Source organism: Primulina eburnea, chromosome 8 (genome assembly GCF_022965805.1).
Source record: "Primulina eburnea isolate SZY01 chromosome 8, ASM2296580v1, whole genome shotgun sequence".
NCBI lineage: Eukaryota > Viridiplantae > Streptophyta > Magnoliopsida > Lamiales > Gesneriaceae > Primulina > Primulina eburnea.
Window position 1 is genome coordinate 28896047 of NC_133108.1, and position 22889 is coordinate 28918935.

At 37.9% G+C, this 22889-nt stretch overlaps 2 protein-coding genes across 6 annotated transcripts; one reads left to right on the top strand and one right to left on the bottom strand.

The window, feature by feature from the left end:
* Positions 1-6881: 6881 nt before the first annotated feature.
* On the top strand, positions 6882-9728 carry LOC140839361 (vesicle transport protein GOT1-like). 2 transcript variants are annotated; one of them, XM_073206014.1, is made up of 7 exons: positions 6882-7058; positions 7208-7299; positions 7721-7812; positions 7906-7986; positions 8082-8179; positions 8285-8366; positions 9443-9728. In XM_073206014.1, the coding sequence occupies exons 2-7, from the start codon at positions 7269-7271 to the stop codon at positions 9479-9481; spliced, it is 423 nt and encodes a 140-aa protein (XP_073062115.1). In that variant the 5' UTR covers positions 6882-7058; positions 7208-7268; the 3' UTR covers positions 9482-9728. The 2 variants fall into 2 exon arrangements, with proteins under 2 accessions (XP_073062115.1, XP_073062114.1); XM_073206013.1 differs by having other exon boundaries at positions 8922-9493.
* A 123-nt stretch (positions 9729-9851) lies between these two features.
* LOC140839360 (constitutive photomorphogenesis protein 10-like) lies at positions 9852-12886 on the bottom strand. 4 transcript variants are annotated; one of them, XM_073206010.1, is made up of 6 exons: positions 12743-12886; positions 12599-12638; positions 11922-12133; positions 10840-10913; positions 10450-10597; positions 9852-10083 (listed from the first exon to the last, which is right to left on the bottom strand). In XM_073206010.1, exons 3-6 carry the CDS (start codon positions 12130-12132, stop codon positions 9986-9988), a joined length of 531 nt encoding a protein of 176 aa, XP_073062111.1. In that variant the 5' UTR covers position 12133; positions 12599-12638; positions 12743-12886; the 3' UTR covers positions 9852-9985. The 4 variants fall into 4 exon arrangements, with proteins under 4 accessions (XP_073062111.1, XP_073062110.1, XP_073062112.1 ...); XM_073206009.1 differs by lacking the exon at positions 12599-12638; XM_073206011.1 differs by lacking the exons at positions 12599-12638; positions 12743-12886 and adding an exon at positions 12211-12580.
* Positions 12887-22889: the final 10003 nt, after the last annotated feature.

The following is a 22889-nucleotide window of genomic DNA, read 5'->3' on the forward strand; positions in this document are numbered from 1 at the left end:
CTGGCAATGATAATATCGAATAAACTGTATCAATATACCATTCAAATCAAGACATCTTAGTCTTATCAAATTCTGACAGCACAACAGTATAATCTTGAACTATCGATAATACAAAATCAGTATATACCAATTCCAATAATTTATAATCAATCACAGTACAAATTTGATATCGAATCTCAAACAAATCCATTCTGAAAATCATAACAAAACATAGTAAAACTTACGTCCAGTTGAAGCTCTGGTCGATAGAAACACGGTATTGAAGTCGGATTGAAATTCTGACGGTCGGATCTTGCACAACTCTCTGCCATACTCGCGCACATGCGCAGATCCATGTTGCGCATATGCGTGAGGTTCTCTGCCTACCTCGCGCATATGCGCTCGGTGGGGTCGCGCATATACGCGAGGTTCATCCTCGCACATAACTCCATCTTCCTTCCGATTTTCCCGGTCTGATCCATTTCGTCTATAATCACATCAATTTATCAATAAATCATTTCAGATTACAATAATCAAAATCTCGGGCATTACATTCCCCCCCCCCCCCCCCCCCAAGATCCGATTTTGTCCCCGAAATCACAAGCAATCAAATCAGATATAAATCAGATACAATAAGGAATGGAGAATAGAGGCTAAATATAAAACTCACATCAGTGAAATAACTCTGGGAATCTCTGTCTCATATCAGACTCAGTCTCCCAAGTAGCATCTTCGATGCCATGATGACTCCACTGAATCTTCACAAGCGGAATTGTCTTCGTTCTGAGTTGCTTTTCTTTACGATCGAGAATCTGGATCGGCTTCTCGAAGTAACTCAGTGTCTCGTCAAGTTCGGCCTCGTCTGGCTGAATAATATGTGAAGTATCAGGAAGATATTTCCTCAACAACGATACATGAAAGACATCATGTATTCCAGATAGAGAAGGCGATAGGACGAGTCGATAGGCACGATCTTCTATCTTCTCGAGAATCTTATACGGCTCAATATAACGTGGAGACAGCTTCCCTTTCTTGCCAAATCTGACAACTCCTCTGAAAGGTGAAATCTTCAGGAATACTCTGTCTCCAGCCTCAAATACCAACGGGTTTCGTCGAACATTGGCATATATGGCATGTCTGTCTTGAGATGTCTTCATTCTCTTCTGAATCAGCTTCACTTTCTCTGTCATATCTCTGATTATATCAGGTCCAATCTCAGGTACCTCATAGATATCATCCCAATATAGAGGGGATCTGCACTTCTTACTACAACGCCTCAAAAGGAGTCATCTCAATACTCATCTGATAGCTTTTGTTGTACAAAAACTCACAAAGTGGCAACGAATCCTGCCAATTAGGGCTAAAATCAAGCACTACAACTCTAAGCACATCCTCCAGTGTCTGGATAGTCCGCTCTGACTGTTCGTCAGTCTGAGGATTATATGTGGTACTCAAAGGTAACTTCGTATTTAGAGCCTGCTACAAACTCTATCAGTAGTGCGAAGTAAACCGAGGATCACGGTCTGATACAATCGAATTCCGCACTCCGTGCAATCTGACCACTTCTCTGACCTAAATTTCTGTGCCTACCTCGCGCATATGCGCCTGGCGGAGTCGCGCATATGCGCGAGGGCTCATCCTCGCACATAATTCCAATCTTTCTTCCGGCTTTCTCGGTTTGATCCATTTCGTCTATAATCACATCAATTTATCAACAAATCATTTCAGATTACAATAACCAAAATCTCGGGTATTACAGCATCGATATTAACCAAACGTCCAGTGACTTGGCACCTATGCCAAAGACTCTTTACGATATCTATCTCTTAGTCCATGCTTTTCTATAACTCAATAGAACAATCACATACATTCAAAGAATTCACATATATCAAAACAATAACAAGTATGTGGTTTTGGGAAACTTAAATTCTATCTTACTCGAGTTATCAATCCCTGTTTAACATTGACTTATAACTTTCTTTTCTCGGGGTTTGGGTTTGGCTTTGGCTCGTTCTTCTACCGGTTTCGAAGTTGAATTCTCGACTTCAAATCTTCAATGCCAATCTAGAAATAGCATTCGAGAAGTACAATATCACATACAACTCAAATCACGACTTGATTGATCAATAATCAATCTAATTAACTTTCGACGGCATAACGGTGCAATCTCGAGATACCCCGGCAACTCAATATCAATAAATATCAATCACAACTAATAACCAATACAAATACAATCTAAAATTATCAAAATATGCATAGTCTCAATCAATATAAGCTGAAAAATGATAACAATTGCATACGGTGTCCGTTCTTCGATCCGGTTTCGATTATATGTTGCTCACAATCATAAGAACACATAATACCAATCAAATCATGATTTCTTCAACACCAAATTTTCGAACCATGCAGAAAAGTAATTAAACTTACATTCTTTCGAAGCTCTTGAAGAGACAAGCACGAAAATAAACTCGGATTGAAAATTGGATGATCGGATCTTGCACTATCAAATTTCTAAGAGATGAAGAAACTCAAGAACTTCTATGGAGGTTCCTCGGTTGTTGCCGTTCACTTTTGAAATGAAGGAAAAATTTGTTTACATATCTTATGCATGGCAAGACATGTGGCTCCTTAATCATTCAGCACGTCTAGCGCATATGCGCGTCCAACCCTGGCGCAAATGCGTGAGACTCTTTGTCTCGGCATTTTCAGATACACCAGCTCGCGCATATGCGCGCCTAGTCTCGCGCATATGCGCGAGACCTACTGTCTCCGCGCTTATAATTTCATCTGCTCGCGCATATGCGCGAGGTCTTCTGCCTCGTCATTTGGCTGCTCGCGCATATGCGCGCCTCGTCTCGCGCATATGCGCGATGTGTTCTGCCCTCACACACATCACATGCTTTTCCCACGTCTTCCTCGGGCTTTCTTTCCATAATCACGTCAATTCATCAATTAATTAATCTTGGGTTATAATGATAAAATCTAAGGCCTTACATTTCCCAAAACATAGGAGACATGAGCCTAAATAATGATTTAAAAAGTCACGCTTAAGCGCCTAGGCGCTAGGCATAGCAGCGCTGCGACGCTGCCTAGCGCCTAGGCGTCAGGAACTTGCGCCCTGGCCCTAGCAATGCCGCAGCCTTAGCGTTGTGGTGCCACAAGGGCAGGGCCATGGCGCCAAGCTTGCGACTGTCGGGTGCTGCGGCGCTAACCTGGAGCAAACTCGACCCCAAATGCACAAATTCGTTGCAAACTCTAACCCACGCCTTACCATCCTGAACCAACACCTCGAAAACCATCCGAGGACGCTATGGTAGTGATTCAAACCCCACAAATGACCTAATACATGATGCATGCCATACAACTCACTCAAACTGTGAACACGACAATTCGACACCAATATGTTTCCTAATACTTCTAATGCAACCAAGTGCATATCGACACGATACTAAGCACCACAATTCATCCCAATATCATACTCACAATACTTAAACGCAGCAGCGATCATCCAACGGGTCCCAACGAAGCCTGCAACAAATAAACTTCAAGAATTCGTCAAGAACACATTTTCAGAAAAATACAATTTGAGCAGTCCCACGAAAACAATCATAACTCACTCATTTCTTATCCAAATATTTTGAATTTACTGCAAATCGAAGGCATCAAAAAGTTATACTTTTTATATGTGAAGGTATCAAAAAGTTATACTTTTTATATGTTAAAAGTTTTTCAAGATAAGCGAACAAAAATTCACAGCACACGAAATGACAGCAGGCACATTCTTAGATCTGAAAATTTTGATCCAAAAATCATTTCAAACGTTTTTGCTCAAACTTTTTCACAACATACATGGATTTCACGCATAATAAACATCACAACATGTAATATAACAAGATTGATGTGGAAACAACATGTTATACATGCCTTTTGATAATACAATTTACCGAACTAATGATGCCGAAGCGAGAACGGTGCGAGGATTGATCCGGGACGAACGTGGAACGATTTTCTTTGAAGAAAAGTAACAAAACTTGCTGGAAAAATATTTAGAGGATGGGGACGGCTGCACTCTTGTTCTAAGAACCCTAATTTCTCCAATAAAATCTGAAAATAAAATGTGTATGTGTGTGTTGTGTGTTTAAGCGTGTAAGTGTGTGTGTGTGTGTGTGTGTGTTAGTGGTGTGTGCGTGAGTTTAGGTAGTAATTAGGGGAAATTATGTGCGTAATCAACAATTAACAATTAATTAAAATACTATCCTTCCTCTAACTTTAAATAAAACCTCTTAATTTAAAATAAAGTGTAAAAGTGACAAATTTTTAAAAGTTTAAAGTCATGAAATCACCTAATAATTAAATTAGACTTTTAAAATGCTAAAATATTAAATAACCTTTTAAAATTCCCCAAACCCAACTTAAAATAAAATGCCACATTTTCAAATCGCCAAAAATCGTCGCCGGTCTCTTTTCCTCGATCCCTCATCGAATAGTCGCCTGAAACATAAAACTCAAGAAAACATTTAACGTGCATTGCATAAACATAAATAATTTAAAACGATGTAATTTCATAAATCATGTCTCTCAAAAACATTTTTAAAATTAAATAAATAATTTAACTATTAAATAAATGTATGAGTTTTAAGTGTACTGAATTTGGACTCTACAACAAGAAAGATGATTGTTATTCTCTTCCTAGATCCGAGAAGTGTCTTGGTTCGTCCTCCTGGTAGGAGCCATATCAACGTCTTATAAATCTCTTTCCCACAGACGGTGCCAATGATGTAATCCAGGAGAAATGGATGAGCCGGGTCGGATGCTCCACCGGATTTGCTATCAAAATGTTAGAAGAAATAAGAGCAAGATGTCTAGATTAAAAGCTTTCTTCCTGAGACAGCTGAAAGGATCTGCAACCAAGAAAGTAACCACGTGAATGGGCGCCGGAGGAGTATCCGGCGTGACCGCTCCGATGCTTAAGTCAGTGAAGGACCCAAGCTATAAACCAATATAACCAGATAATGGTCGTGAGATTGGTGTGGAAGGTGAGTAGTAAATGAGCAATAAATGTGTGTATTTAAGATCTGAATGAAGAGTAAATGCAAAGAGAGAACCTGATATTTATAGTAGAGGATGTAATGATGAGCTCGTCCTTTGTGCTGCTCATTAATTATAGTAGGGCGGCTGATTATACCCTATTATTCTGACATGTCAAATCTCATACTAGTCACATCCAGCCTACCTGATTTTATCAACAACTTAGATTGGTGTCAGAAATAGGTTGGCCGCCCACACCCTACTCTGTTGGTATAACTAATGCGGTACTGATATCGAAATGGCCCCTGGAAGAGAGCTTCCCGAGAATTGGCCTTAGAGCCCGGGCATCCAATAGTCCGAGGATAATATGTCCCGGGTGTTCCATGGTTAGGCCCTTTGATGGGTCTCTTCATAGATTCTTCCTGTCAAGCTATACCTTCAATGTCTCGGACAGCCCGGGATCCAGACTCTTGCGCAAATTATCGTATTACTGACCCGGGTCGCACATGACCCGGATTAATACATCTTCCTGACCCGGGCACTATCCATGGTCCGGGACATCCCGAGCATTATCCATGGCCCGGACATCCCGGGGTGTCATCAAGTGCTATACATAAGTATTTTGTGAGCAGTGTTATAAATTTGTTTATCACTAAATTCATCCATATTTCATTCATCAATACTTTTCTCATTATAACTATTAGATAAAATGTATTCTTGTTCTTCAAAGAGAACATCCATAGGGGTATGTCTATCATAAAAATATTTGGTTTGGGTAAGTTTATCTGCATATTTTATTTTATTAATTTCTTCATGAAAATAATTCTTATTATTTTCAAACTTTTCATTAAGAGCATTTTAGAAACGGAATACTTAAATTTAAAATCTTTTATTTCTGAAGGGGATTGAATAGAAGAAAATGCAATAGAAACAATATTAGTTTCTTCTTTAGTTTGTATATGAACATCAGGTTTAATTTAATTTATAACTGAAATAATTTTATCAATGTGATCTTTAAGAGAAACAATTTCTTCTCTTATTATTATAATATACAGATTTGTATAATTCTATTTTTGGAAGTATTTGATTAATATGTTTAATAATTATTTGTATCATATCATTATCAATTTTTTTGGAAAAAGCAGTGAAATTTAAAACTTTATTATTTCTTCTATAATAAAATACTGTTGTGGAGGATAAACAGATTTTTGAATCTGTCCAAAAGAAAGTTTGTAATTTATTTTAAGAGCAGAAATGTAATCTATAATAAATGTTGACAAAAACTTGTGTGAGACGGTCTCACGGGTCTTATTTTGTGAGACGAATATCTTATTTGGGTCATCCATGAAAAAGTATTATTTTTTATGCTAAGAGTATTATTTTTTATTGTAAATATCGGTAGGATTGACCCGTCTCACAGATAAAGATTCGTGAGACCGTCTCACAAGAGATCTACTCATAAATGTTTTAAAAAATTAAAGAACAGAATGTACTAATTTATTTTGATTTTCACAATATTTATAAAATTCTGTAACAATATATTTAAATTCTTGTTCAGATAAACTTTTAAAATATGATTATGTGAAAGATTCCTATTTGGGTTGATAAAATTCTGCATTCATCTTCGCTCTGTAACGAGATCTTTTAGTAAAATCAATTTATGATTTTTTATTCATTAAATATTAAAAATCATTTATAAAACTGTATCAGATACAATATAACTATTAATTTCTTTTATTAATTAAAAGTTATAAATTAAAATTAGATAGAAAAATTTATTTTGATGTAATTATATTTTATATAGAAAATTATTATGCATAAAAAAATCTTTATATCAAAATTTAATGTGGGTGAATATAAATATTTCCAGGAGGGGTATTTCAGACATGGGAGGGGAGATGATCTGCGAATAACGAAATGCAGTCGTTTTTTCAGTTGTAAAGTCGTCACAGCGCTCATTGATATGGAGTGATTGCTTCCCTTTGGACGTTGAAAACTGAAATAACTCGAGCAATTCTATCTCAGACTCCAGATATTCCAGGAGTTAGGAGGTAGGGTGCTAGATCTTGTGATTGTTTTGTTTCTAACCCTAATTTTTTGTGTTTCGAATTCGTTACCAAGTAGTAACTTGACTGTGTTCTCACTGTACATTTTTTTTTCTGTATTTTTATTGTGTAATTGATATCTGATTTATGTGCAGAGTGGTGCGAAGTTTCATTTCGGATTTGAACCATATTGTATCTTAATCATCGGCTACAAAGATGATGTCCTTTGAGATGAACGACCGCAAAAGTATGTTAACCTATTGTCCTTAATCTATTGTCCTTTATCTATTGTCCATAATTTCTACAGCGTTCTGAAACTCTTTTGCGTTTGTGTGCTTGTGTTTGTTTGTTGCATATGCTATGTTTGGCTTGTTGATAGTTGATATGGAGCTTGTGTAATTAGTTATTTTGTGGATATTTTTCATATGATTTGCCTTTGTGTTGATGAAATTTTGAATTGTTTGTTGCTTATTTTCAACCGTGAGTGATGTGAATATCGTTCCTTTATTTTTTCTTTGTTTTCCAATGAGAATATTTTCTCTCATGGTTATGGTGAATAATAGGTCAAGCAATTGGATTTGAGACTGCTAAATTAACTTATTTTTGGTGAATAAATTTTTTGATGTGGTTGATTAAATCTTTTTTCGTTATCTGATGTAATGAAACAGAAATTGGACTTGGTTTGACGGGTTTTGGAGTGTTTTTTTCATTTTTGGGTATCATTTTCTTCTTCGACAAAGGACTACTTGCGATGGGAAATGTAAGTCTGATTTTGTATTAGGCAATCAGTTGTTTTCCCTGGTATATTTCTGATCGTTCATTTTGCTAATATTGCTTATGTTTTCTAAAACAGATCCTCTTCATATCCGGGGTTGCATTAACAATTGGACTTAAATCGTCCATGCAATTCTTCTTGAGGTCTTCAAACTTTAAGGTTTCTTTGCCATCGAAGACTACTCTACATTGTTGTTGTTTGTCACCATTTTTATTTCTTTATAATGATCTTATATGTTTTGTCATGTGTTGCAGGGTTCTGTCTCATTTGGTGTTGGCTTCTTCTTAGTCATCATTGGATGGCCTGTGCTAGGAATGATTATTGAGTCATATGGATTCATTGTTTTATTCAGGTTTAACACTAGCTATGCATAAAGGATGAACTGTTAACTTCTATTTGGTTTAATTTCAGTCTTCTTAGACTGAAAAAATCTTTGTTAATTATCGTTTATTTGCAGTGGCTTCTGGCCAACAGTGGCTGTTTTTCTGCAGAAGATACCTGTTATTGGTTGGCTTTTCCAGCAGCCTTTTGTCAGAACGGTATGTATATATGGATTTATATTTTAGAGAACAGTAATTTATTATTATGATTTCATTTTGGAAAGAAGATGGTCTTTTGTTTAGTTGTATTCTTGTAGGAACCGTTTACTAAATTTGATTCCCTGAATTTGTCCGTGTTCGGAAATATGATAAAGTAACTCAAAGTAGTCGGTGAGGGAATGATTGTTTGTATTGAAAATTTTGTTACTGAATTGAACATTGTTATCTGAAGCTTATATTTAAAATTTAATAATCATCTACAATATACTTAAGCTGGGTTGCCAAAACGCCTGATGGAATCTTCTTTTCTGATTTGTTACAAAATCCTGATGGGAACACCAAAGATAAAAATTACGTAATGTCTTAGCAGAAGGTTATCCTTCCAGATGTTCTTCGGTGTTGAAACTTGAGAGTGTTGTTAAGAAATGTATCTGTTTTTTCGTTTTGGGTCTAGTATTTCTTTGAAGTTTTGTTTGTTTATCTAATTCATTTTTTAAGCAAAACTAGAGGTTCAGATGAAGGTCACTTGTTCATTCTTTGAATTCTGATTTGCAGTGGTACCAAATGTATGCATTATATATTTACTGTTGCATGCACCAATGAAGGGTTCTTGTGGCCAATATGCTTGGGAAGGCATGATGATCAATGGTAGAGATTAAATATAACTATTAGAAGGTTAATCGGTTTCTTGTTAATATGAAAGTAAAAAAGAGATCAGTTTAATTTTTCACTAGATATTTTGTTCGAATTGTTCTTATTTGAACATAAACTTGGTAATAATTCTAAATCCGACTCTGGGATTATTATTTGATGCTTTGATGTCAGCTCGAAAATGAGCAACATAGAATCACAAATATCGGCCGTTACGTAACCATGCTCTTTTTAATTTAGAGGGTATTCATGCATTTACTTGTGCAGAATTTTTGCAGTTTTTTCCCCTTTTTCATCCAGTAAAACTTTTCTAAACGCTAGACAAATTGGTTACTTATCTGTCCAAGTTTCGCTTTGGCCAAATATTATCTTTCACATGTATTGCATCATATGATAACACATGCTTGATATATTTATTGTTGCAGTTGATTGAACGTTATCGAGGTAAGAGAGTACCCGTGTAATTGTGATAGAGAAGAGAGAAGTTCAAGAAGTGGTGCGTCCGGCCATTTGTAAGTCCTGGAAAATGCTCTGCGATCAACGTTTTTGTAAGCTTTTGAAAGTATAATATGTTAGACCCACAATGTGGGGTAGATTAGTTCTTGTTGATCTTTTTAACCTCGTTCTTCTAATCAGTGCAAGACAAAATCATTTCTTCTAGCACTGATTGATTTTACGTAGGAATTTAGCAATATATGGCTTTGTTCATTCTCTCCGTTCTTTCATAAGAAGTTCGTTTGGATATCCAGGGAATAAAAACCAAAAAAAGAAATACAATTTGCGTTCATTTAGATGTGCGTGCTCTTCCTATGCCATACTACTATCTATCCATCAATAAAAGCGTATAATTGAGTGAGGCATTTCCGGTATCACTCAACAAACGAGATGAAAGTTCAAATTAATCCAGTTATAACTTCTGGACACTTGAGTTCGAGCCTTCCAAAATAGGCCCCCCACTTAAACGTCAGCTACTTTGCAAATCTTAGTGTCCACTGTGCAGCTTGTTCGTCGTGCTTCGCTCTGTCAGCCAAGTATAAGTTGGCAATACTGGGAACAAGTGGTTTATCTGCAAGAAACATTGCATGTTAGTAATTAATACTACATGTGAATTGCATGTAACTAACCAGCAAATGGATGGGTTGTACTTCTGATGCACAGGACAACCAGTATCTATTTGCATTCCAACGAAAGATAATAATGAGCTTGTAGCATAAAAGATACATGCTATTGATCCTGCCAGGTATTGCGTGAAACTAGGAACAGAGAAAGGTCTCAAAAATAAAACTCACGAAAAACAATGGCCCGAGAGCATACAGACCCACCACCTTACATTCTCAGAAAGCAAGGGAAGAACTTGTGGTCCGCCCTTCTCTTCATTAATCACTCGAAAAAAGAAAGAAAATGAGTTTATTCAAAGTTTAAAAACACTCACAGATATCAGGGCTGGTGAATATCGATCTGAGAGCAAGCAGAACTTTTGATATTGTTAGAGCCGGGCTCCAACCATCTTTCAGGATATACAAACTAACATTGCCAATAGAGTCAACATTGCAATGGTAAATGCGGGTTTTGAATACAACCTGCAAGCCTAAAATCCAAAGTCAGAAAAAGTAAAGCTAAAGAATTCACAGTGTCAGACCGTGATTCATCCGTTGAGGGTACCTGCCACTTTTATTCAAAGTGTATGTAGATTGTCTCCCGAATTAAATAAAATAAGTTACATTTAGATGGATGGATTTGGAGCTAGAGATTTCGAATTCATAGTAACAAATCCATTGGTCTCTCCAAACTCAACCTCAATTTAAATGCTATGCCGCATTACCTTAGGAGGCTTGAATGGATAATCGCTAGGAAAGGTTATATCTAGGAAAAATATGCCTCCTTCGTATGGTGTCCCTACAAATAATTTGAGAAGCTCAATTAGATCTGTCACATTTAAACAGAAAAAACCCATGCTAGGGCAACAAATTTTATATATATGATTTGCTCAATATGTCCAGCAGATGAACCCATTCTCAAATCGCATTATAGTTATTTTTCAGAAGCTCTGTCTACAGCAGACATTAAAGAGAAGGAAAAGGATATATAAAGAAGCGAGGGGAAAACATAGCTCTCTCATTTGATAAAAGAAAGTATAGATGAAAACAGAGCGCCGGACACGAGTTTGCGAACGTATGATTCCTTTTTTTTTTTTTACTATTGTACATCCATAAAATACGTACAATATTTCAAGGAGAGTTCTTGCTGGGAATGGTGGAAAGAGAGTGCACAAGTAATCGCTCTGTCCATATCTTTTCCAATTTATTTTCCAAGATCAAGGTGAAACCAGTAAACTAAGGGACTCCAGAAAACATACTAACCAAATGACAACGAAGGTTATAATACCACAACTTGTTGCTATCCAAAGTACTCCAACAATAACAAACTGTGTCATGATTGGTAATTTTTATCAAAAACTGGACAACGATATCTACGTTTATACTACAAGAAAATGCGACACTCATATCTGAAAACAACCCACCAAATTTTGAGCACGCGATTTTTTAGTAGGAGAGGAAAACAAACAAGTGTATGAACAAAATCCAGTCACGTTTCCTTTTCGGAAACATAATTATCGCCTATGAAATTTCCATTGAACTTGGATGATCATCATGATGAATTTGGTTGATTACATCGATCTGACAATTAAAATATATGTTGATTTTAAATTTCTTTGGAAGCCAAACAAAGAGAGTATTTTCTATGAGATTTAAAACAGTGGAAACAGACTATCATATACGATTTCACCACACACAAGGTTCAAATTGAGGAATTCCGTGGATGATACTAGCTTGACACAACCATATAAGCATGCCCAAGACTGAATAACAGAAAGTTCAGATTTAAAAGAAGGCAAAAACAAACCAGGAGGACCGAAAAGAGTGGCGACCCAATGATAGAGATTATCCCCTTTGGGGCCGGCAGAGCAGTCAGCAGGAGGGTCCATGCTGAGCTCCGACATCTCTTTCTGAATCCTCTTCCCGGACGATGAGACTGAAGTTGTCGATGGCCATGATCGACCACCTCCTCCTCCACTGCTACCTCCTCTACCACCTCCAGCTGACATCATCATCATGCTGTTATTATTACTCATCTTTAATTATATGTTTCAATTGACTTGTCAACCTTCACTGAAACCAGAACAAACCCTTACAGTAATCTTTCTTTATATATTCACCACACCAAGAATTTACAAGCCTTTATGTTCATGGCAATATCTTTTCCACTTCCGTTTTGCCGAGGCAAACTTATACCTTTAAGACTTTATCATCGTCATCATCTCACATTCTCGCTAATAGCGGAATCGAAATTAAGAAATAAATTTCTAAACTAATGGTACAATAAAATTCGAGAGAACAAAGAAAGTGACCAGCTAGATTCAATATAAGATGAATAGCTGTCATATCAGCCCTCAAATTACTCAATTCTTCGGTACCCAAGACCTAGAAACCCCACAATTGTTTTTATAAAAAAAGTAAACTTCTACTCCATGTCGAACCGAGAAGGAATAAAATTAAACAAAAAAAATCCTGTTTTCTTACATTGTCCTTTTGCTTAAAGTCAATCCTTATGCAAGGTACTCTTCAAAACAGGTAAAAATGCAAAAAACTATCTATCAGCAATAAATAGCAACCAATATGAGAAATACATTATATAGCGCAAATGAATAATCTTTAATCGAGTACCTGAAAACGAAAAAAACACTCAATTTTCACTCCAAGAGAGGTCGGCGGTTGTGAGCGAGGATTGAACTCAATTTTGATGGAGTTTCATGAAGCTCTCTGGTCAAGCTGGTCCATTGTTCCAGTTGGAGTCAAAGTTTCATTATTTTTTTATATTATCTAAATAGATTTTTATGGAAAAAAAAATTACTACTTTACTTAATATTCTTTTATGAGTGAGTCTCATGTAGATCTGTGAGACAGGTCAATCCTACCCATATTTACAATAAAAAGTAGTACTCTTGGCATAAAAAATAATACTTTTTCATGAACAATCCAAACAAGAGATTCGTCTCACAAATATGATCCGTGAGACAGTCTCAACAAATTTTTGCTTTATTGTCAGATTTTATGAAAGTATCTTTATCAATTTTTATTTTCTCTGGCGAAGCCCTGTCATATTATACGAACTAAAATGAATAAAATAATAAGTTTTTTTTGTTCCATTATTATTATTATTATTATTATTATTGTTATTATTATTATTATTATTATTATTATATGTTAAAAAGTGTGAACTATTGATAAAATTTCACGCATTGAATTGTAAAGGTTATTCTTAGTTTGTATATATTTTAAAATAAGTCTAAAAGATAGGTAAATATGTTTCTGTAAACTAGATTATTATGATAATGACAAAATAAGAAAACATAATATATCCTGGATATCATTGATAGCGCATGCAAAAACCAATCAATTATGATTAGCATAGAGTAAAGTCTTTTTATCATAAATATCCCAATTGACTATATACTTATTGGTTCATCGAAGATAGTAAGAATTCGATAGTCATGTGAAATACCTTGGAACATTCATAGTAATATCACATGTGCAACTAGTGAACTTTTTTTTTTTTCCCTAAATCACATATCTTACTATAGCCTGAGATTTCATGCACTATGATCTTACTAGATCACATACGATATCCACCTCTGTAAGCGATTTGTGACACCTCGACCTAATTTAAAAAAATACAGCGGAATTTAAAATTTTTACTTGAAGGAAGAAAAGATTCAAAATGCATTACCATAAAATATTTACAACCAAAATAAATACATGATCATTCCAATGATATAACAAAAACATAAAATATCATTCCTATGATCATGTCCAAAATGCCATCAAAATATCATCTCCTTTCCATCCCTCTATGCATATGACTCCGGCCCACAATCAAAGTCCCGGTCCGTCGCTCTTAGCTGCATCACATGAAATAACTGAAATGAGTATAAAACTCAGCAAGTGGAACTCTTACATAGCAATGTACATATCATACTCTGAAAATCATGACTTTGAAAACATTAAATACCATCAACTCTGAAATATGAATATCATAGCATGAATAATAATAATAACGATGGTATTTCTCTTTTCTCTCGTATGGATTGACATCTATATAGTACCTCTGTCTCTTACCTATATCCCATCGATATAAATCGACAACTCTGAGGGATACAAGCCTATGGTCGTTGATCAACTAATTGCATGCAATCTCTGACTATGTATCTATCAATCCAATAAATCAATTTGAATTCTCTCTTTAGCATGTCAACAAACACTTTGCAAACTCTTTTATCTTGTATTCCATTTTCAATAATTGAGACATAAAAAATGCCTCCAATATACATAACAAGTGTATCAATATATAAACATGAATCGAATGAAGGGAATAACACATTAAAATCATTGAAAAACAATACATATAGTATCATGTGAGCACAATAAATGAGATTCCACTTACTACACTTGCAATCTCTTGATTCTAATCCTTTGATAGCAATCCTACACAATAACCCATAAATAACACCATCAATAACCCAATAATCAAAAACCCATGTCAATTAATCCATAAAACCAACAAAATCAACAAACCCATATCATCTCTCACCCCAAAACCAAGAATAATCATACCAAAAGCTTACCTTAGCTTCCTAGAACCAAGAAGAACTTTGATCTCAACACCAATCACAAACTAAGAGCTTGAATTAAAGAAAAGAAAGGAAGAAATGAAGAAACCCCAGTCTTCCCAAGAGTTGGAATCGAGATGGAGAGGAAAAGAAATGAGGGAAAGTAAGCCAACTTATCCATTTAAGCACTTAAAATCTCGAAACACGACTTCACTGTTCATCATCGCGGGTGCGGTAACCCTTGCACCGCGGGTGCGCTAAGCTCACGGCCTCCCAACCAAAAATCTGGAATTGACGACCGCGAATGCGGTCCTTAACTTACCGCGGGTGCGCTGCTTACACCGCGAGTGCGGTACCATAAACACCGCGGGTGCGGTGAAGCTACGGGAAAAACCATCACATTCTGAGCACAAGACCGTGGGTGCGGTCCCCTCTCGGCCAAGACAAAAACTAATGCAACTAAAATCGAACCGAAACGCTGATACAAAACAACCACCATCAATGAGCATCAACAAGGCCACAAAATAAAGATAACCAACCATACTATGACCCATAAACACAACTCTTAACATCTAAATCAAATAACCCAATAAACATACGAAACTTAAACCGTACCGTACACCGGGCTAGGTTATTACAATCTCCCCTCCTCAAGGGAATTTTGTCCTCGAAATTGACATCACTGCACGAACAACTCAGGATACTTTTCTCTCATCTCATCCTCCGGTTCCCACGTGGCCTCTTCGATCAAATGATTCCTCCAAAGGACTTTAACGATGCCGATCTCTTTGTTCCTCAACACTCTAACTCTGCGGTCCAAAATCTGGACTGGAATCTCTTGATAGGTCAAATTCGGCGTCAAATCCAATGGCTCGTGGCGAAGAACATCGGAAGGATTCGCAATATACTTCCTGAGCATAGATACATGAAAACATTGTGAACTCTGTCAAAATCTGGCGGTAGGGCTAACCTGTAAGCTCGATCACCAACTCTATCCAAGATCTCAAATGGACCAATAAATCTCGGACTTAACTTGCCCTTCTTGCCAAACCGCATCACACCCTTGAGAGGTGCTATCTTCAAGAACACATGGTCGCCAACCTCAAACTGCAACGGTCTGCGACGCACATCTGCATAGCTCTTCTGTCTTGACTGTGCTGTCTTCATCCTCTCTCGAATAACAGCAACAACATCAGCTGTCTGTTGGACCAACTCTGGACCCAACATCTTCCTCTCACCAATTTCATCCCAATACAAGGGAGATCTACACTTCCTGCCATAAAGAGCTTCATACGGTGCCATGCCAATAGTCGCTTGGTAACTGTTATTGTACGTGAACTCAACTAAAGGCAATTTGGAATCCCAGCTACCAGGATAATCGATAGTACAAGCTCTGAGCATATCCTCTAAAATTTGAATAACTCTCTCTGATTGACCGTCGCTCTGGGGATGATAAGCTGTACTGAACGCTAACTGCGAACCCATAGCTCTGTGCAAACTCTTCCAAAACTCTGAAGTAAATCTAGGGTCACGATCAGACACGATCGACACAGGAACACCATGAAGTCTAACAATCTCTGCTATGTACTCCTCGGCATACTGGTTCATGGAGTACGTCGTCTTGACCGGAAGAAAGTGCGCTGAATTGGTCAACCGATCAACAATAACCCAAATGGAATTAAAACCTTTCTGCGTCTTGGGAAGACCAGTCACGAAGTCCATCGTAATATGCTCCCATTTCCACTGAGGAATCGGCAATGACAACAATGTCCCAGCAGGTCTCTGGTGCTCGATCTTCACCTGCTGACAAGTTAGGCACTTAGAAATAAACATGGCGATATCTTTCTTCATACCTGGCCACCAATAAAGTCGACAAAGATCCTGATACATCTTGGTGCTGCCTGGATGTATCGAATATGGCGCGGTATGAGCCTCAATCAAAATGTCTCGCCGAATATCATCACCAACAAGAACACAAATACGGCCTCTGAAAGTCACCAAACCATCTCCATTCAATCCAAACTCTGAGTTACCTCTCTCCTCTGCTCTAGCTCTCATCTCTGCCAACTGAACATCAATGGCCTGCTCTCTACGGATCCTATCCGTCAAAGTAGCCCGAATAACCAATGCTGAAAAACGAGCAATCGTCCCCGGAACCACCAAAGCTATCTCCTCTCGCTGCAAGTCTACCAACAACGGCTGCTGAATCATCGAACTCAAAGAAGAACTCGACTTACGGCTCAAAGCATCAGCTACAACATTCGCTTTCCCTGGGTGGTAACTGATCGTCACATCATAATCTTTGACAAGCTCTAACCACCTCCTCTGTCGCATGCTGAGCTCTTTCTGAGAGAACAAATACTTCAAACTCTTGTGGTCTGTAAAAATTTCACACTTTTCGCCATACAAATAATGTCTCCAAATCTTTAGGGCGAAAACCACAGCTGCCAGCTCCAAATCGTGCGTAGGATAATTCTTCTCATAGTCCTTCAACTGGAGAGAAGCATAGGCTATGACCTTTCCACGCTGCATCAGCACTGCACCAAGACCCTTCTTCGACGCATCGGTAAAAACAACAAAATCCTCAGAACCACTGGGCAATGCAAGAACAGGAGCTGTCGTCAACTTATCCTTCAACTCTTGAAATCCACTCTGGCAATCATTGGACCATCGAACTTCACAGTCTTCCTCATCAGATTGGTTAAGGGCAGGGCAATCTTGGAAAAATCCGAAATGAAACAACGATAGTAAACCGCCAAACCAAGAAAACTGCGTACCTCTGATACAGTGGTAGGGATAGGCCATTTCTGAATCGCCTCTATCTTGACCGGATCAACAGCTATACCATCCTTCGAAACAACATGGCCTAGAAAAGAAATCTGCTCCAACCAGAACTCACATTTCTTCAACTTAGCATACAACCTCTTCTCTCTCAGCAACTGAAGAACAACTCTGAGATGCTCTGCATGAAGCTCTCTGGTATTGGAATAGATCAATAATGTCGTCGATGAAAACAATGACGAAGCTATCCAAATACGGCTTGAACACACGGTTCATCAGATCCATGAAGACCGAAGGAGCATTGGTCAGACCAAAATACATCACAAGAAATTCATAATGACCGTACCTGGTCCGGAACGCCGTCTTAGGGATATCAGACTCCCTAACCTTCAACTGATAATAGCCAGATCGCAGATCAATCTTCGAGAACACGGTAGCCCCTTGCAGCTGATCGAACAAATCATCTATCCGTAGCAACAGATACTTATTCTTGATAGTCACTTTGTTGAGCTCTCTGTAATCAATACACAGCCGCAAAGACCCATCTTTCTTCTTGACGAAAAGAACCGGAGCTCCCCAAGGCGAAGAACTCGGTCGAATGAAACCTTTATCCAAAAGATCCTGCAACTGCGTCTTCAACTCCTTCATCTCTGTAGGGGCCATTCTGTACGGAGCCTTGGAAATAGGAACCGTACCTGGAAATAGATCAATCACAAACTCCACATCTCTATCCGGCGGTAAACCCGGAACATCATCCTCAAATACATCAGAGAACTCTCTCACAACATCAATATCATCAATATTCAATTTCACAATCTTATCCACATCCACAATAGAAGCCAAGAACCCATCACATCCTCTAAACAACAACTTCTTAGCCTCAAGACACGAAATAAAAGGAAGGACCAGCGAAGTACCTGCACTGGCGAGCATACCTTCCCTATTGCCATCATCTGCAAATGACACCGTCTTAGCAACGCAATCAATCACTGCACGATAAGTCGATAGCCAATCCATGCCAAGAATAATATCAAATGCAACCATTGGAATGATAATCAAGTCGGCATAAACCACTCGCTCATCAATTTGAACAGAGCACGCATACACAATAGATGTCGGGCACAACACATCTCCCGAAGGCAAAACAACATTGAACTGGAGGGGAAGAACAGAAGGAACTATACCCAAAGATCTCAAAAACAATTCAGACATAAAAGAATGAGTAGCACCTGTATCAATCAATGTCGTAGCTACTCTGCCTGAAATTAAAATAGTGCTAGAGATCACAGAAGAATCATGGTTTATACCTTCCTTCGTCATGGTAAAGATGCAACCCTGAACCTTCTCTTTACTCGCTCCTCTTGGACAGTCTTTGGCAATGTGGCCCGCAGTGCCACATCGATAGCAAGTGTGAGTGCCGAATCTGCACTCTCCCCGATGATGCCTGCTGCACTTGGGACACAAAGGCTTCTCGGGATCAGATGGAACTGCCGGTGGTTTCGGACTCGACTCTATCTTGCCTTTCCCCTTGAAACAATCTTTGCCTCGCTGACTCGAACCCTGACCCCTCTGAGCAATGGCCTGCTGTCTAGCCTGTCTCTCCCTGGCAATGTCTTTCTCGTCTTGCTCAGCCAACAACGCCTTAGACACAATCTCCTTGAATGTCACAGCCTTCGACATGTTGATATCTCTTCTGATTTCTGCTCTAAGGCCTCGAATGAAATGAGCACCTTTGTCCTTGTCGTTGGAAGCAATATACGGGGCAAACAGACAACCCTCCTCAAATTTGAGAATGTACTCATCAACATTCATTCCTCCCTGACGAAGGTTCAAGAACTCAGTCACCTTCCTAGCTCGAAGTGCATCTGGGAAGTACTTATCATAGAAAAGATCGGTGAACTCTTGCCACTTCAAAGCCGGTAGATCAACACTAACCTTGGTCGCATTCCACCAAATACGTGCAGCCTTGACTAACATGAACACTGCACAACTGATTCTGTCCTTGTCCTCGTAGTTGAGATGATCAAAGATAGCCTCGAGTGCCTTGATCCACTCTACGGCCACTAACGGATCAGTGCTTCCTGAAAATTCCGGTGGATCCATCCTCTTGAAAGCAGTAAAGATGCCATCGGTAACAACTGCTTGAGCTACTTCACTTGACCTCTGTCTTGGCCTGCACCTTGCATACGAAGCAACTGCTGAATCTGCTCACTATGGACCTTGGCTTGCTCTTTCAACAACTTTCCGAACTCATCGACAACTCTAGAGGAAGAACTATCCTCACCCTCTACGGCTATCCTCTTAGGAGGCATACTCTACAATGTGCTCACAAAATACAAATCAATAAATAACAATGAATAGATGTAGAAGAAGACATACCCCGGACTGTTGAAAGTAGACGAAGTCATATGCATTGGTCCGAAGAACGGTGCTCTGATACCACTAAATGTGACACCTCGACCCAATTTAAAATAATACAGCGGAATTTAAAATTTTTACTTGAAGGGAGAAAGGATTCAAAATGCATTACCATAAAATATTTACAACCAAAATAAATACATGATCATTCCAATGATATAACAAAAACATAAAATATCATTCCTATGATCATGTCCAAAATGCCATCAAAATATAATCTCCTTTCCATCCCTCTATGCATATGACTCCGGCCCACAATCAAAGTCCCGGTCCGTCGCTCTTGTCTGCATCACATGAAATAACTGAAATGAGTATAAAACTCAGCAAGTGGAACTCTTACATAGCAATGTACATATCATACTCTGAAAATCATGACTTTGAAAACATTAAATACCATCAACATTGAAATATGAATATCATAGCATGAATAATAATAATAACGATGGTATTTCTCTTTTCTCTGGTATGGATTGACATCTATATAGTACCTCTGTCTCTTACCTATATCCCATCGATATAAATCGACAACTCTGAGGGATATAAGCCTATGGTCGTTGATCAACTAATTGCATGCAATATCTGACTATGTATCTACCAATCTAATAAATCAATTTGAATTCTCTCTTTAGCATTTCAACAAACACTTTGCAAACTCTTTTCTCTTGTATTCCCTTTTCAATAATTGAGACATAAAAAATGCCTCCAATATACATAACAAGTGTATCAATACATAAACATGAATCGAATGAAGGGAATAACACATTAAAACCATTGAAAAACAATACTTATAGTATCATGTGAGCACAATAAATGAGATTCCACTTACTACACTTGCAATCTCTTGATTCTAATCCTTTGATAGCAATCCTACACAATAACCCATAAATAACACCATCAATAACCCAATATTCAAAAACCCATGTCAATTAATCCTTAAAACCAACAAAATCAACAAACCCATATCATCTCTCACCCCAAAACCAAGAATAATCATACCAAAAACTTACTTTAGCTTCCTAGAACCAAGAAGAACTTTGATCTCAACACCAATCACCAACTAAGAGCTTGAATTAAAGAAAAGAAAGGAAGAAATGAAGAAATCCTAGTCTTCCCAAGAGTTGGAATCGAGATGGAGAGGAAAAGAAATGAGGGAAAGTAAGCCAACTTATCCATTTAAGCACTTAAAATCTCGAAACACGAATTCACTGTTCATCACCGCGGGTGCGGTAACCCTTGCACCGCGGGTGCACTAAGCTCACGGCCTCCCAACCAAAAATCTGGAATTGACGACCGCGGGTGCGGTCCTTAACTTACCGCGGGTGCGCTGCTTACACCGCGGGTACGGTACCACAAACACCGCGGGTGCGGTGAAGCTACGGGAAAAACCATCACATTCTGAAGCACAAGAGCGCGGGTGCGGTGGCTACCAAGAGCGCGGGTGCGGTCCCCTCTCGGCCAAGACAAAAACTAATGCAACTAAAATCGAATCGAAACGCTGATACAAAACAACCACCATCAATGAGCATCAACAAGGTCACAAAATAAAGATAACCAACCATACTATGACCCATAAACACAACTCTTAACATCTAAATCAAATAACCTAATAAACATACGAAACTTAAACCGTACCGTACACCGGGCTAGGCTATTACACGATTGGTGAATCTCAACTAGGATGCACTGAATCCTATATGTTTCGTAAATACAATTAATCTGACAACTTGATGGTCCTCATAGAGTCAGTAAATGAATCAAAGAATAGTACTACTTTATAGAGCTCAGTGTTGCCTCAGGTCATAAACACTAGTGGTGTATAACCATAACCATGAGCTTCTCCACTAAAAAAATAATAACTACTTGGAAAGTTCGATTAAAGGTAGTTTGATGAACTCATCTTACGAGTGCCGATCTAAATATTTGAACATATCTATGTTCATACTAATAAAACGTGGTACACAAAATCATAAATGCTAGTGTTGATATGCTTTTATCTTCGTTTTAATTGGCCAAATCAACTATAAATGTGTTTAGAATATATAGTAATTAAAAACTTGTTTCATTAAAGCCAACAAATGTATGATTTCATATTTTATGTACTATATTATATTCAATATATTTATCTATGCATGTTTCATAGATGAATATTTTTATCAAAAAATGTAAATTATATTAAAATAATATCGTTTTTACAAAGAGTTAATAAAAAACCTTTAGCCAACAATTGTGTTGGGTGCAATAATTGTCCCTGCTTCGTAGAGCGATCGAACCGTGGTGGTTGATCTGCTGTGCGATTTTTAAAAGATTTGAGTTGCACCATTACTACTAGTTATAGCTTTGGTAAAGCGGCAAGCGTTCGGTCTTACAAGTGGTATCAGAGCAGATTTCTCTTGTTCTGAAAATTTGCAACAGTTATGGCACATTTTAGCAAGGTTTCCATGTTCTCGAAAGAAGATTTTGATGATTGGAAAATCCGGATGCAAGCTCATCTTGCAGCCCAAGATGATGACATGTGGTATGTTATCACAGACGGCCCGTTAAAGATCTTAAAGCCAAATACAGCTATTGCTGTTACTGACGGTGCGCCGCAAATGGTTGAAAAACCAACAAACGAATGGACTGACAAAGATAAGAAGAAAGCCAATATTGATATGTCGCGAAGGAAATTCTTTATAAAACTTTTGATAAGAACACCTTCAGCAAAATCAAGATGTGTTCTACTTCGAAAGAAATCTGGGAAAAGCTTATTCAGATATGTGAAGGGAATGAGCAGACAAAAGAAAATAAACTGTCTGTAGCAATGCAGAAGTTTGAAAATCTAAAAATGAAGGTTGGTGGAACTCTAAATGAGTTTGATGAACGTTTCAGTAGCTTAGTCAATGACCTAGCAGCTCTGGGTAAAGAGCACGACAACCGAGAGATAGCGCTCAAAGTAATGAGAGCCTTACCCAGAGAATGAGACGTAAAAATCATGGCTATGAGAGTATCTAAAGATTTCAACAAGT